At 44.3% G+C, this 17,128-nt stretch overlaps 1 protein-coding gene across 4 annotated transcripts in view; it reads left to right on the plus strand.

Moving 5' to 3' along the window:
• The window catches only part of Kalrn (kalirin RhoGEF kinase), a 431,561-nt gene that overhangs the window by 323,488 nt on the left and 90,945 nt on the right, over positions 1 to 17,128 (plus strand). For all 4 annotated transcript variants that reach the window (XM_052158466.1, XM_052158467.1, XM_052158468.1 and 1 more), the window contains exons 13-14: positions 421 to 595; positions 12,843 to 13,038. In XM_052158466.1, coding sequence (XP_052014426.1) covers positions 421 to 595; positions 12,843 to 13,038 — 371 coding nt within the window. The remainder of the gene's footprint in view (positions 1 to 420; positions 596 to 12,842; positions 13,039 to 17,128) is intronic.

Here is a 17,128-nt window from a genome sequence, read left to right on the forward strand (position 1 = left end):
TCATTTTAGCAATCCTATGAGGCAGAAATAGGACAGGTTTTGATTTTGCTTTTCAAATCCCTTTGTCTGCCTCTATGTATTCTGCTATATATGTGCATGTGCGTATTAAAGCTGTATCTTAGACTATACATGTGCATGGAGCTGTTCTGTTTCTCTAACATCCTATACCCTTTCTCTTAGCTTATTTTATCCTATCCCTTTGAGGATAGGAGAACAGCAAGTTTTGGAAATAAAGGTATGAATTCCAAAGAGGGTGAATTCATCCCTGGTTCTCTTGCTAAGAAGATGGTGTCAGGTCACAGCGGCGCTTCCATAGATTGATTTCTTAATGACTAACCTGATCCACTTTGCCTCCCTGATCCTCCATCACTTTTAACATAGCAAGGCCTCTCCCTCTCTCCTTCCCCCACTCTGCCACAGGGACTCAGCTGTGTCCAACAACAAGACGCCCCACAGTAGTTCTATCAGCCATATCGAGTCCGTCCTCCAGCAGCTGGACGATGCTCAGGTGCAGATGGAAGAGCTGTTCCACGAGCGGAAGATCAAGCTGGACATCTTCCTGCAGCTGCGCATCTTTGAGCAGTACACCATCGAGGTAGGGGGAGCAGGAGGAGAAGATGGCCAAAGAGGGAAGGGGGTAGTGGATGTTCTGAGGGAAGCCTTCCCAGGCGGGGCCACTGCTACATCCATGGAGATATCAGAGGGATCATGTATCCTGGTATACTTTAGAACTCACAGAATTCCCCTTGCACTAGGATCTCTCGCCAATCCCCTCATCCCAACTGCTAAGCAGAGCCTCTCTGCTTACTTCCTGTCTGTGGGTTGCTTCCCTGGATAGCTACTGGTTCATTACATTCTGTGTGGTTCCTGAAAGACTGGATGGCCGGCTATTGAGTGCTATAGGCTTTCATGAGTAGAAGTATTAAAGTTAGGCAGCCTCCCTAGCTGATGCACACAAGCCACGGATGTCAGGAGCTACAAGAGGAAAGACCCGTCTCCTCAAGGGGCCTCTGGGGATATGGCTTGGTTATAGAACACTGTGACCTATGTTCCTAGCACCTCGGCAGTAGGGGCAGGGGGGGTGAGGGGTGAGGGAGCAGTCAGTCTGGAGCAGGGCTCAGTGATCATTGACTTCATGATTCAGAAGGAAAGGGCCATCTGAGATAAGGCAGATCCTTGCTTTAGCATGGGCTCTTTGATTTATTTCTGGAAGGTTGGAGTTACCATTGTGGTGTACCCTCTGGTACCAACTGGTAATAACTGCCTCACAGAGTTATTATTCTTATTATTTCTGTTTTGAAGCTGTAACTAAAACCACACCAGTAGAGGTTCTGGAGTATGGGAAGCAAGCAGCAGGCATGGAAGGGCTGCTTCTGAGGGTGGTCAAGGCCCTTTTACAGCACACTTCTCTCCTTGCCCTAACTGTGGTAACGGAGAGGCTGCCCCTCGACCTCGATCTCTGCTGTTGTTCACTGTTTGCAGCGGTAGGGGTGGCAGCCAGCAGCACCCCTCACAGCCTAGTCAAGTGCTCCACTGCCAAACCCCAGCTACCATTTCCTCTTTATTTTCTATCTAGTAATCTCCCTGGAGCTGGAGCATCGGAGTTTATAGGGACCAACCTTCTCAACTAGATATGTGGGAATTCTCATTAAACTAGTTGTAAAAGGATGATTTTATTTTTAAATGTTGTAAATTTCAACATCCCAGTTATAAGCCAACTCAGGACCAGAGAAATGTCCAGGCAATCAATAGCTGCCTTTTGCTTCAGTCCTGGAGCAAAAAGTTTATGTTCAGAATCTAAAAAGTAAAAAAAAAAAAAAAAAAAAAAAAAAAAAAAAAAAAGAAGAAGAAGAAAGAAAGAAAGAAAGAAGAAAGAAGAAGAAAAAGAAAACTAACATTGAAAGTTATCATCTTCCTACCCCATACTCTCCGGTGAGCTCTCTGTGCCTGTCTCCACAGGGTCCTAGTCATGCTTACTTCAAAATTTTGTGTTCTAAAGGTAGGCTAGGGATGTAACTTCGAGGCTGAGAACTTGACTAGTATAACATCCTTATCAACACATACACACCACCACCACCACCCCATACCAAAAAAGAAACAAAAGGACATGTTTTAATTACCTCTTTAATTACCTCTGCTGGTTTCTGTGACTATGTGGCTGTTCCTCCACTTTTCATGGATTTCACATCTGCACTCAAAAGGATTTCATGTGGCACGTAGTAGCAAAGCATATTTGAAAGAACACTTAAAATACATGTGGGAAAAAATGTGTTGCTAAGCAATGCAGAGTACCATGTGAACTTGACAGTCTCAGCATCGCAAGGTGAGGAGAAAGAGGAAGGGTACAAGCCAGTACTCCTTAGTGGTCAGGAGGGAAACACTGAAGATGAAGAGGTTGCGTTTAACTTACGTAGCATTCTCCCCGAGCTCTATTGCATCCTCCTGGGGATGAGGACATTGCACAAGGAAAGGGTGTGAACACTGAGCCGCCAAGTGGGTGCTGGGAAAGGAACCTGGGTCCTCTGTAAGAACAACAAGTCCTTAACCACTGAGCTATCTCACCAGCTGTATTTTTGTTTGGTTGGGTTTTGTTTTGCTTTTGTTTTGTTTTGTTTGTTTTGTTGAGACAGGGCAGTGCACAGGGATCACAGGCTTGGCCACCATGCCCTGCTGTCATGAAGTTCTTCTGAATAGACTGTTACATAACTTCATTTTCCTCTTTTCACATAAAGGAATGCTTGAGGGGAATGAAACCACCTGAGAGTCAGATGCTCAAGATGTATTGATTAGAAGGCTATGGATTAGAGGACCGAGGTACTGGCTTAGTCCCAAATTGGGTTAGTTGGCTTTATTTGAACACCAGCTACACACTGCTATATCTAGCAGGTATTAGCAGAGTCTGTTTGCCTATAGTGGTTCTGGGAAGTCCAATTTCATGTCTGAAAGACAATCTGAATAATTGTTTAAAGCAATACAAGTACAAGTGAACTACATTAAAGGGAGAACTTATTCAAATGTTGGTAGATGGATTTTTCTTTCACTTACAGAATCTGTATTCTTGAGGTGTTTGTTCTACATACAAGATCCCCTCCCCTAGTACTGGACAGTGCCTCGGAATGCATGGTATGCAGTGGGGAAATGGTGTGAGGGCCCAATAAAATGAAAGAGATAAATATAGTGGCTTGATTCTGAATCTGTTGATATATGATGTTCAGGTTTCACAGGGTCTTCTCCCCATCTGGGAGGAAGTGACACCGCCTCTAATCCTAGATCGAAATGGAAATCCTGCTAGACCTAGGGGGAGTTCTGCCTCCAGTCAGATTGTCAGAAGTTATTTTTAAGGGTAATGAAGCTGTTTCAAATACCAGCTATGCCTCGGTGTGGGGATGAAGAACACACCCGGAGAAGCTTCTAAGTGTGAAACTGAAGGTGGTTTCTGTGAAAAGAGCCACGTCAGAGCTGATGTGAGCCAGGGCTGTGCCTATGGGGGCCTGCAGCTCTGGTTCTGTCCCTAAAGAAAGACTTTGGGTGGAGACAGTACAAGTTTCTGGGATGTCTGGATGTGGAACAGGCCTACCACCCTGACTTCCGGGGGATGTAAACATGGCTTCTCAGCTATCTCACTGACGGCTGAGATGAGCTAATTAACTTAAACATTAGGAAAGCCCAAATCACTGTCCTGTCTGTTTCTACACAGTAATGAGGACATGTGAGCCCTCACATTATTACCTGGGACGAGATCCTAATGCATCCACCATGGAAGTGAAACAGCCTGGATATTTTAAGTTCAGTATGAGGATGTGGTTACATTCCTACCATACCTTCCTGAGCTTCCTGTCCTGGATGGTAGACTGCTCAGAGTACAGCATGATGTCCTATAAAGTTATCCTGCAGGCTCAGCCTTCCTCTGTGAAAGGCATTCATATGAATTCATCATGACGGAAGAGAGCAGAAGACAAGTGATAATAACATATTTCAGGGTGCCAGCAACTTGGGTAGCTTTTATCTTTGATGTTTCTTGCATTTCTAAATTTCCTACAATTAGGATAATCAGAAATTAATATAAAACATTTTTAGAAGTAGGGATAAGCCAGTGGTCTCCAATTTTTTTGGTTATTCACATTTTCAATAAAATATTTTTTTAACATATAGCCCCCTATATGTGTATGTTTAATAGTTTTTAATTATAAAAATGTTCTGTCATTGTCTAGCAATCCCAACACTCCACTGTACCTTTGGATGTGGCTTAACTTTTCCATCAGGTATTGAGATTTTAGATTTCAAATAGTCTTCTGATGATTTCCAGTTGTATTTTGCTTCTTTAACAGATCTGATTTGATTGCCACTATCTCTTTAGTCCATAATGTAGCCGGCAGACATTTTTTACTTTCAGGATCTGAATTACTTCCAAACAGCATTTTGTTTGCAGAAAGCCTGCTAAGCCACATGTCTTTGTCCAGGGGTGGTTTAGTTGAAACTAGATAATAGATAAATCCATTTAATGGGGCCACGAAGAGGGCAATAACTTGAAATATGCTGACAACAGTGAACAGGGGGGCCACAGGCAGCCTCTCAGGATTGACTGCGACTGCTGCCATCTCCAAGGAACCCTCTCCTACTCTGTACCACACAAAGCCACCTGCCTCTTGTTCAGAGTGGGATACATACCAATCGGTTAGTGGGGCTCTGGGGAAATGTCACAGATTTTTCATCAGCCCTTATAAAATATGTGTGCAAATAGCATATAGTTGCATATTTATAGAGGGAGACTTTTCCTCTAATCAGTGACTAATTTGGTGTGTTCCTTGAGATGAACACACACACACACACACACACACAGGAAGATTACTCAAAATAATAGCAAAAACCTAGACTGTAAGTAGGTAATTTTATAAAAGTATGGGCCACATACATACTCTTCAAAAATATCTCTCACTCTACAATTGCTGTTTGCTTAATGCACTTGAAAATCATACGCAATGTTAACCCTAATAAAGGATAGAACAGTCAACTCTGAGTTATCCGGTTCATATGAGCATGAGTTGGGACCAGGAAGAAGCAGGAAGGCTTGTCATCTCGAGAGGAAGCTTCTGCCCAGAAAAGGAAAAGCTAACTGTGCCCTTCCGGTGCTCTTGATGTCTCGGCGTAGATGTTAGTGTCTTAGGTTAGAAACTGATTGCTCTCTTGGATATTCTTCTGCATAGAAATTCAGCACAGTGAACATTAGCTACATCAAAACTATATGCTTAGGATACAAGGATCTCTGTCATTTTAGGGGGCGGGCTGGGTGAAGCACCGACAGAGTCATCAGTATAGTGAGTCTATGACACGGGGGCACAGCACGCAGCCTAGGGAGCACAGACTAGGCAATGCCTGGCCCAGCTGGGCTGCAACCAAAGGTTTCTTTCTTCTCATGAGATCACACCCAATAAGAAGGTCAATTGGTACCCAGATTTGGCATCCCTGAAGGATGTCTTCCAATCTCTACTGGAATATCTCAGAGCCTTCTTTCCCCCCAAAAATGGTTGAGGATATGTAGCAGTACCTAATTAAATACTCAAATTGATCCCAGTGGTGGCAGCGCGTTCCTTCCTACCTGCCCCAATGTTCTGGGTTCCCAAATAAAAGATACACATACACACAGAGAGCCTTTATATTTCAATAAGCCTTAAGTAGCTCAATGCCTGGACCACTTCCTACCATCCATGTGGCTAATGCACCTCTTTCCCATACTCCCGAGTTATTACTGTAACCTATATTCTGTTTCTGCTGCTCTGGACCCAGTCCGGCAGCCCTCTTGGGGCCACTATTCCTGACTCCTACATGGCGGCTCTGCTGTCTGTTGCACACCTGTCAATCACGTGTCTCCTCACCTACTCCTTCCTCCTTCCTCTCTGCCCCTAGCCCCAGAATCCTGAAAGTGCTCTCTCTCTGTCTGCCCTGCCCAGCTGTTGGCTGCCAGCAACTTTATTTACCAATCAGAACCAACTCTGGGCAGGATCCCCCAGTGTCTCGGGTTGCAGACATGCAGAGTCTTGCTCAAACAATGTTGGGGACCCAAATTAACATAATATAAGCAACATTAGGACAAAGCCACTACAAGGATAAGAAAAGAAAAAACCTGGAATTCATTATTTCATTGAAATCAAAATCTCTGATTGTTTTATAATTTTGTCCTTGACTATTTCCTGGGAAAACTAGAAAATGAGAAAATATGGGGGAAAAAGTTTCATTTCAAATTCCTGAAAATATTTGAGTAGACTATCATGGGCCTCTCCTGCATCTGAACATCCATAGATTTCTTTTCTGTGTGAGGTGCATTCCCGGGTTATTCTAGAAGAAGGGGCTGGCCTCTGGGTACCACTACTCCTCACTGTCCTCTGATGAAGGGACTGTAGTTGGCTATGCCTTGTCCACTTGCCCATACTGAGAGTGCGTCCTGTTTAAGGCTCTAAACATCAAGGCAGGGCTTTCCAATGACGTCATGCTCTAACTTGTCTGGCTTTGAGTAGTTATTTCTCTCCCTTCAGGTAGGTGCTTCTGGTAAACTACCTTTTTTTCTAACTTAAATGATAGGTTGGCTCCTTTTTTTTTATTATTTGTGTTTTTCTTTCTTTCTTTCTTTCTTTCTTTCTTTCTTTCTTTCTTTCTTTCTTTCTTTCTTTCTTTCTTTCCCTAGTCCTACAGCTTTTGAAAATAGATAGAATTTAACTTAATGTCACTGTCAAAGCTGTAGAGGTTTGAACTGTCAGCTCGGTACTCAAGGCTCATGGTGCTCAGGGAGCACCACTCCGTGGACTTGGCTGCAAGCCTCCACAGCCACAGGGCACTGTGACCAGACCCCATCACCTCATCCGGCTTCATCATCTTTTCTTTGTTAATTTTATCTTCCTTACTATATTACTTTGTGAAACTGCAAAGAATTGAATACTGACTATACCAAAAAACAAACTAATACCTATTTGAGGTAATCTCTTAAGTTTTTCCTTCTTAGCAATCACTGTAGCATTTTCTAAGCATACTTGTGAGAAGGACTCCCATAATGGATACAGGGAAGTAAAACTTCCTTCAAAACATTTTTTAGTAATAATTAGTAGTAGTATCAAATAACAGTTTAATAGCGGCTGCTAGCGCTTTTGTTAAGCTCATATTAGAATCACTGGTTTCTCCTACTATCTTCCTTAAAAAATAATAAATGAATGAAAATGAAATTTAAAAAGCTCATTAATATTCATTCACACAGCTTGAGTTTTCTGGAAAGTCACCATTTTCAGTACATTATCAGAGATGTCTGATGGACATTTTCAGGTTCTTCTGCAATTGTCAGGCAGGTCTGGAGCTGTGGATCTGACCACAGATAATCCCATCTGTCTTTTCAAAAAGAAAAGGCAGTCTCATCAAGGTTCAGTGCTGCGCTCCTTTGTGTTCTGGTAAAGACGCAGTAGTACTGGACGGACATAAACCATGTGGCTAAGAACGTGGCTTGCAGAGGGAAGGAATGCCCAGCCCTCAAGCTCCGCCATGCACAGAATGAGCAACCGATACATACAGGAAAATACCTCAGGACAGAGATTTGACATTCTTTAAAATGAGAAAATTGAAAGCTAAGTATTTTCCATTGCCCCCCACCCCCAAAAAAGAAGCCCTACTGTAAACTGGTAAGCATACCATTTTAAAGTGGTAAATAGTTTCTCCATAAGGCCACAAACAATTAACTTATTGATCCACTCAAAGAACATAATAACTTTAAAAGTTCAAGTCAAAACAATAAAACTTCTAAGTTACTTTTCTGCTGGTGTGCTAAAATACCATTACCAAGACAACTTGTAGAAGAAACAGTTTATTGGGACTTCCAGTTCCAGAGGCTGAGTGCATGACCTTCGTGGTGGGAGCATGGTGGCAGGCAGAGAGGCAGGCTTGGTCCTGGAACAGCAGCTGAGAACTTACATCCTGACCCATAGGCAGAAGGCAGAGAGATAACTAGGAATGGCCTGGGATTTTTAAAACCTCAAAGCACACTCCAGTGACACATCTTTCCAACGAGTCATGCCTCCCGATCCTTCCAGACAGTTCCTCATGCTGGGAACCATGCATTCAAGTATGAGCTTATGGGGGCCGGTCCCATTCAAGTCACTGCGCTGATTTATGATTATCTTAAAAGAAAAGGAGTAAAGAAGGAATGGATAAGAAAAGAGGAAGACTTTTTATTTAGAAGGTACAGAATGAAATACTTAGGCTAACAAGTTCTCCAGGACTAAATACCTAGGAAGACTAGAAATGGGAGGAGCCAGGGTTTCTTTTCTTACTTTTTAATCTTCTCTAATGGATAAAGTTTTAGCTATGCATCTAATTTCCTTTCTGGTGTCTTTAGAACAGACAATTGTTAGAACAATATCCTTTCCAAAATATTTTCCAAAGAGGTCATTGTTCTTCAGGCCCCTTGAAAAAGGCCTTGTTCTTTAGCCACATACTGGGCTTAGCCATCCTGATCTAAAACTCTAAATCAGGAAGGAGAGTGGGTAAGACAGAGGCCCTGGAGCCACCAGAGTCCCTGAGCAGTCTGAGAGTAGATGAGGAGCTAATTGAGTGGAAGAAGAAAAAACAAAAAACAAAAGTAGACCAACAGAAAGCTGAGTGCGCTTGAGAACCTTCTATTTCCTCTCGCATTTGATTCACGCTCTGCTTCAAGCTTGACCAAACTCTCTTCAAACACAGTTTAAATCACCAAGTTCATTTCTGGTGCAGGCTCTAGTACTCACAGGCTTGTGTCTGTGAGAACAGACACACTCATACCCTCACCCCAAACCCCAACCCAGAGAATAAATAGCCTCTGGCCCTGACACATTGTGAAGTTCTTTGTGGCAGAGGGTGTGTTCTGAGGAGTGGTTAGGATTTGAGCAGATTGGGAAGCAGAAGAGGTCATTTCGGAACACAGTCCCCAGCAGGTGGTGGTGGAGCTGAGCTCACTCTCAGAATCAGCCTTAAACCGGCTGATTCTCCACAGAAAAGTGTAAGGCACAGCCGACTGGAAAGCCAGCCCTGCTCATTAGCTGTAAGGCAGGGTAGAAGTTAGAAGCCATTAAAAAAGGAAGCAGAATAAAATGAGCCCCTGTTGTATGCCAGCCTTGTACCCTAGAAATAAGGTGGAAAGACCCCAGTGAAAGGATGCGCCAGAGACTAATTTCACCTCCAGGAAATACTGAGTACATACAAGTCAGACTAACTGACAGTTCTGACTGACCACGTTTCAGGAAAGCAGGAAAGGGAGTAAACCAGATGCCAGCTTCAGAGTGATGGACCCCGGGGTTAGCCTGGGAGTCAGAAGGTCAACAGCAGGCTCTGGAACCCTTGTTCTTCAGGCCACACAGCAGGGCTTGAGCTTCATCTTACCTTTGTCAATCAAAAAGGATGGTAGGGGCTGAGCAGAGAGGAGGCGGGCCGAGCAGAGAGGCACCTCCCATGGCTGACTACGCATACTTTACCTTTGCTTTTGGACACAGTCCCAAGGTACAGACCTCTGAGCCTCTCCCTCCAACCTGAAGCCTTCATCTGGGGACCACCTGCTGATACAACGCTTTCCATATCAGATATTCCTGGTCTTAGAACTTATCTGGAATCTTCCTGTGACAAAAAGAACCACTGTAGGATCAATTTTATAGAAACAAAAGCTAAGAGTGAAACAAAAGACCCCCCCCCCTTTTATGCTATGGCTTTAGTTTTGTTCTAATTTCTTGTATGTTCCAGCAAGGAGTAGACCTGAAGTTAGGTTCTGACTCTTTCAGTAGATTATCTCAATAACAATTTATATCCAGACCTATTAAGGGCACTTACACATACATGATCAGAAGAAAAGTCATCAGCTGGATATGGTCGTATACTCCTGTAATTCCAGCATTTAGTCAGAGGTAGAAGATGGGGAGTTTAAGGTCAGTCTTGGCTACATAGCAACATTCTGTCTCAACAACCAAACACTGACAGAAAAAAAAAATGCTTTATAAAGGTGGATACACGAATGGCCAGCCAGCAGAGCATGTAAAACTATTATCTGCACCAATCACCATGAGGTAGGTACACTTAAAGCTGCAATGAAGTATCACTTCCCATATAGTAATAACATTAAACAGTAATGACAGAAGACGGTGAGAATGTAGAGCAACTGGGACTTCCAGATGTTGTAACTAGGGCCTTCACATGCTATAATCCCCTTGAAGAACTCTGCCAGTTGCTTAGACACATGGGCCTGATCCACTCAACACTGGTGAAAAGCTGTGTCCACAGGAAGAGCGGTATGAGAATTCTCACATCGGCCTTATACAGTAGCCACACACCGGTCAGCAGGAGAGAGGACAAGTAAGTTGTGAGCCACCTGGACATTGGATTCCATTCTTCTACATCAAGGACTGAGCTGCTGACATGCCACAGCGATGCCTATAATGTACCATGCTGAACACGAGGCCAGACAGTGGAACATAGAATACTCTCATGGAAAATCCAAAACAAGGCAGAGCTATACCTGATGGAAATCTGAAAGTGTCTTCTTGTGCAAGGAGGGCAGAACTGACTGGAAATGATCACTAATGAACTCCCTGAGGTGACGGGTGTGTATTTTGTGTTGGGTGATGACTAGACGCCCAAATGTATGAAACTGTCAAAACTCTCACAACTTAGTGCTCAAAATATGTGCATTACATGTAAGTCATATTCTAATTTCTAAAATTATAGAAAGAAAAAGCCTACTTACATGCCTGTTTTATAACAGCATGTTCCTTCTATAAATTCTCTTATTATAAAATGAGGTCTCTCTTATTCTCTGTTTAACCCCTGTCTGGTGTTGGGAAGTAAAGTGTCCCTCAAAAGCAAGGATCCAGTGGAAATCTGTTTCCCTGCTCACCTGCTGGTTCCCAGGCCTCCTCCACAATAGGCAGATACTGGGTTTCCTGCTGAGCTCAGCACTTCCCTGAAAAGATCTGGGGCTGAGGTGAGAACCCAGAGCAAAGAGGGAGGAACTTTGCAGTTCCTGAGTCTCCACTTCAAAGACAGCTGCTGTACTTTTATCTGTTTCTGTTTTGCTAGAAGAAAGATCTTCCCCTTAGATGACAAGTAGAATCCTGTGACCCAGACAGACAAGCAGCCTGGAAAAGAACTGCTTTGCTCTCCCAGCCCAGTCTGCATGGCTATAGCTTGGATACAAGGGCACTGCTTTGCCTCCAGCTGGTTTCTACTGCCTGGTGTCCTCTGGTGACTTTAGAACAACATGCATTTGGTCACTAGAAAGAGGATGTCACCTGTCAGCTAGGATAGACCCAGAGTAGTGAAAGCCTCTAAAGTGGGGCTCTGGGGTATGTGCTTAGACTGCTGGGTCATGCTACAAATGCACGAGCCAGAGAGACTTCCATTTCCACTCCTCAGAAAGATGGCCACACACAAACTGTTGCCTTCATTGGCGCTGGGTACAGCACAAGAAGACTTAATAGAAACATTACTCAGGGAATAATGTAATTCACTGCTTTGGAGTTCCTTCTCTCCAATGTAATGTGGGTCATTACAGAGAATGTGAAGAGGGCAGAGGGCGGGCTTGGCCTTCATGAGCAGAAGGCAGTAGGCGGACTCGAGCTAGCTAATCCCCAGCAGCACAGTGCCCTTCATTCATTGCATGCTCCACGCTCCACGCTCCACGCTCCACGCTCCATTATATCATTACTGCTTTCTGGAGATTATAATCTCCTTGATTTTTCAACATCAGTGGTTCTCAGCCTCCCTGATGCTTCAACCCTTTAATATAGTATCTCATGGTGGGGTGACCCCCAACCATAAAATTATCCCCAAATGGGGGCTGAAGAGATGGCTCAGAGGTTGAGAGCACTGACTACTCTTCCAGAGGTCCTGAGTTCAATTCCCAGCAAGCACACGGTGGCTCACAATCATCTATAATTAAGTCTGGTGCCCTCTTCTGTCATGCAGGCACATGTGCAATCAGAACACTACACATATAAATCAATCAATCAATCTTTAAAAAATATCCCCAAATAAAATTATTGTCGTCACTACTTTACAACTGTAATTTTGCTACTGTTATGAATCTTTAAGTATCTGTGTTTTCTGATGGGTCTGAAGTGACCCCTATGAAAGAGTCATCTAGCCCCTACCGCAAAGGGGTTGAGACCCACTGCTCTAGAGGACTAGGACACATATGCACTGAGGTGGGTCACTCTTTCCAGGTGTCCCCTTTGTAATGAAGAGAACACTAACACAGAGGAACACAGGAACCAGGAGGGAAGCCTTGGCTATAGTGTCCAATCACCCTTTAACTGATGATGAAGCCCGAGTCATTCTCCAGACTTCCCTGGCTTCCAAATTGGGATTCTGAAGTAAACTAACTACTTAGTTCTGAAGGTTCCTTCAATATGAAATATCTTTACGGTAACAGTTGTAAGGTGATAGATGAGGTCTTTGCAGATGGGAGAACTGAGCAACTATGTCCCTCACTGTCAAGGCCAACTTCAGCCACAGCAGTCCATCTGAGTGAGGCCAGTTTCCTCTTCTAGAAGGCAGACCTGGAGGCCTCCATACTGCCTGCCTCAGTGGGTCAATATAAGGGTCAGAATGAGATGAATATGCCAAAACTTTATAAACTATTAACTCAGTGTACGAATGTTTGCAACCATTCATTTGCTGTTGCTATAGATATTGAAATTGCTATTGAAACAAACACTTTAAAATCTGTGTATATGTGGTTATAGTTTAAGGGTCAAAGAGGACAACAAGGGGTGGCTTAGCTGATAAGGTTTTGGCCAGGAGCTGTGCACCCAGCAAGCCCTGGCTGACGGTGGTGCTTCTCACAGGTCACTGCAGAGCTGGATGCCTGGAATGAGGACTTGCTCCGGCAGATGAATGACTTCAACACAGAGGATCTGACCCTGGCAGAGCAGCGGCTACAGCGCCATACGGAACGGAAGCTTGCCATGAACAACATGACATTTGAGGTCATCCAGCAGGGCCAGGACCTGCACCAATATATCATGGAAGTGCAAGCCTCAGGTGAGCAGCTTCTCATTCTCCTGGCCGGAGAGATGATGAAGCAAAGACCCAACATGCCCCCAACTTCCACACCTTCAGTTCATCCCTACAGCTACAAAGAGTAGAAAGGTTCACGTTTGTTTTAAAGGGGAAGGGGAGCTGGAATAACTTGTGGTTGTCCAGGTTAGGTTGTGAGAGAGACTGGAACCAGAGTCTAGGGCAAGCTTTAAAAAGTGATCATTTGGAGCAGCCTGAGAGCAGCCTGGGGTTCCCAGAGCTGTGCTGCCGTGGGCAGGGAGCTCCCATGCTGCTCTCCTGGTCCCTGCTCCTCCTGCTTCTCACAGGCAATTTCCTGACATTGGGCTTACACATCCCAGAAGCTTTGAGTTTTGTTCTTGCTTTTAATCACTGGTATGTATATGAGTTTAAGTGGTGCTGATAAAAGTTTATGGGAGATGGTGTAATTTTATAACTTCCTAGGAAAACATGGCATTTTATTACTTTATTCTGTTCAGGATTTATTTGCTATGTTTTCAATAAATATGTGGTTTCTTTACTGCCACTTTCTAAGGCAATATTTTCTGGAACTAGAGAGAGACGAACCAACCCAGGAAGTTTGCTGGTCCAGAGGAAAATAAAGCACCCGTCCTTTCTTAGACCTGAGCAACGCTACAGCCCTTTCTTCTCTCACCTAGCCACCCCGCCCAAGGCTTGTGGGCAAGGTCTTGCTCCCAAGGTTGAGATAGCAGAGCCGAGGCTCACCTCTCTAAGGCACAGTTGGGCCATGCATTTGTTGATGGTAACCTTTAAAACAGGATTGCCAGGGGTGCTGAAAGTCCTGCTGAACTTTACAAAACTGCATTTATTCTGGAGGTCTGAAAAATAGGTAATGTATGCCATTCAAATGGACATCACATCAGACCAAAGAGGGGGAGAACCCAGTGAGCTCTGTTCAGTTTTGTCAGCAAAGTTGTTCCATGATCCGTCTACGTCACAGACAGGATGCAGTTGTCTGTGAGACACGGGTCATTCTAAGTGTGCAGCCCACATGCTAAGCAGCCTAAGAAGGCCCACTCGCTTACTGGGAACTCCTCAGAAGGGTCATACTCAGACTTGTGTCTGAGTGTTCGTGAATGTGAGTCTGCATGCTAACAGAATCCCCAGGTAGACCGTGTTCTTTGGAATCCGCGATGCGGTGTTCTGACATACCAGCTGTATCTTTCCAGGCCCTACTCTGGAAAGGAAGAGTAAGGAGCACAGAAACAAGGATCCCTTTCCTGTGGTTGAGCATTTCTGCTGCGCTCAGGGGTTAGTTTAGCCCAGCAGCTGCCTTGATGCTGCTCTCTCCAGCTGGCCATCCAGCTATGTAGGAGCCTCGAGATACACAGTAACTAGGAGAGAGGCTGGGCAGACCAACTCAGATCCCTGCCCTTCATTCTTCTGGCCAGATCTCCAAATGGATATGTGTGCTGGCATAACCTTTGCCAAGCCAGCTTCTATCCCAAGAGCCAAATACCCATGGTAGCAGAAAGATGGCCAGGAGCTGGCAATCTCTGGAGGCTGCCTGTGACTGGAGGTTGGCTGTGCTTGGCACCCATCTTAACCAGGAGGGCTGAGTGGGCGAAAATACCCCCAAGCAGATGGGCTACCCACCCCTACAACATCCTGTTCTAGATAGGAGCTTTGTTGAAAGAGGTTTGGTTGGCCTGCTCAGCCCTCTCTACTAAGGCTGGCTGTTCAGTCTGGCAGAGCCTGTGAGACTTAAAGGAAAATGATCCCATGGGTTTTGGGGAGGCTGTAGCCTCACTATCTGTCTCTGCCCTGCTCTACAAAGAAGCATCTGTGTATTCAACCCTGAGCATACAACAGGAGATCAGGGTTGGTTAGATCACACTTGACTTAGGAGAAGGGTGAGGACTAGTGGTGAATCCAGAGGACACTGCTGAGGAATGGTCAAGTCATATGATATTTGTTTAATGAATTGTATTTTGAGTAAAGGTGAAGTAAACAGTTGTACTGGAAAATCAGGACTATTATCAAAATTAAGACTTTTCTCCCTCTCTGCTAAATTAATTAAGGCTTATGCCTGATTGTTTTTAGTAGTTCATGGAACTGGAGAATTTGCATAAGCTTATTTTCAGGTGTGATTTTCATAACATTGTGCCAGGTTTCTCTGAAGCCTCCAGTAGCAATCTCTGGAGAAGAGAGTCTCAGAGATCCGAAGCAAAAGCCTTGGCGTGGATTCCTAAGGCGTCCACCTTAGGGATTAGGAAAACAGGAACAATCCCCACCTACTTCCCGTCCTTTCCTCACCACAGCGTGTCTGCTTGAGCCCCAGCACCGGCTGTGGTAGGTTTTGCTGTTAGAAAACACGCTCTCTGGATTTCCCATCCAATGAGCAGCCTGGCTTGGACGTCCTGACTTCTTCTTCATTAGATCTTAGTCTTTTCTGTCTAGTCCACCATAGAGACTCGGTTTACAAATTTCTTCCAGTTCTCATTTGCCATGATTCAGCCTCCTGTCCTACTGACTTTATCTGAGGTCCTGTATACAGCAAACTGTAACATTTGACCTTAGTACTAAGACAAGAACTATAGGACTTACAGACATATTGCTTTTGTGGTCAAAAGCCTCAAGCTCCCTTCTTAGGCAACATTTTTAAGTTTGAAAAGTTATTTGTGGAGGGTTAAAGAGACGCCTCAGTGGGCAAAGCACTTGGCACAGAAGCAGTGGACCTGACTTTGGATCTCAGGGCACAGTAGATATGTCACCCTTCTGTAATCTCACCTCTGGGCAGGACAGGGAAGGTGAGGAGATAGGTAAACTCCCTTGGCTCAGTATGTAGCCAGTTGAGCAAATCATTGAGCTCCAGGTATTGAAGGAAGAGCCCTTTCTCAAAAAAAAAATTGTAAGATGGAAAATTATAGAGGAAGACACTCAGGGTCAACCTCTAGCCTCTAAACACATACGCATACATACACATACACATACACACATACATACATACATACACACATACACACATACACACATATACACATACATATACATACATACACACACATACATACATACACACATACTCACACATACACACATATGCACATATACATACACATACACACATACACACTCATACATACACAAAGATTTAGGTATACACTTGTACATGACCATGGATACACACTTAAACATACACACATGTACACACATACACACATACATACACATACACATACATACACACTTATATACACACACAAAGTTATAGGTATATGCATGTACATGACTGTGGACACACATTTAAACATATACACACATACACATACATACAAAGGTAGAGGTATACACATATACATGACCATGGACATGTTAAACATACACACACATAAGGTACAGGTATACACATATATGAGACCATGGACACACTCTTAGACACACACACACACACACACACACACTCCTTGAGTCTGTGGAGTTTATATGTTTATATGTTTATAATCTACTGTTCCTATTGGGAATGTCATCTTCAGCAGTTGAAAATCCTGCTGGTGGTAGTGAGGTTTGGACTCCAGCCTCATACTTGCTAGGTAAGTGTTCTTCCTCATTTAGTTTTAACTTTAATTTGGGGACAAGTTTTTACGAAGTTTCACAGGCTATTCTTTAACCCACTCTGCAGCCCAGGCAGGTGTTGAACCTGCTGCCCTCTTGTCTCTGCCTCCTGAGTATCAGAGCTTCCATGCCTGCACCACCAGGGTCTGAGGTAAATACATGTAAATGGACTATGCCTGCAGAGAGCCTTGTCAATCATGCACCTGAGAGCACAAATACAAGAGGAGATACTGGGGTGAATCCCAGCCATTCTTTCCACCTGGCCGTCCTGGGACATGTCACCCAATCCCCCAAAACCTCGCCATTCTCTGAGGAAGAGTAACCTACCATTTGGGGTACCCATGAGGATGCAGTGGATCACACATGAGCATGGAAGAGATCCAGTGAGGGCGCTGCATCTGGCGTTACACTTGTATTCTAGCCCATGGAGCGCCCTATTGGGCTTCCTTGGCTTCAGAAGCTTCTTCAGCAATGTGAGTGAGGCCTCCTCCATAGCAGC

The sequence above is a fragment of the Apodemus sylvaticus genome, chromosome 15 (assembly GCF_947179515.1).
Source record: "Apodemus sylvaticus chromosome 15, mApoSyl1.1, whole genome shotgun sequence".
Classification (NCBI taxonomy): Eukaryota; Metazoa; Chordata; class Mammalia; order Rodentia; family Muridae; genus Apodemus; species Apodemus sylvaticus.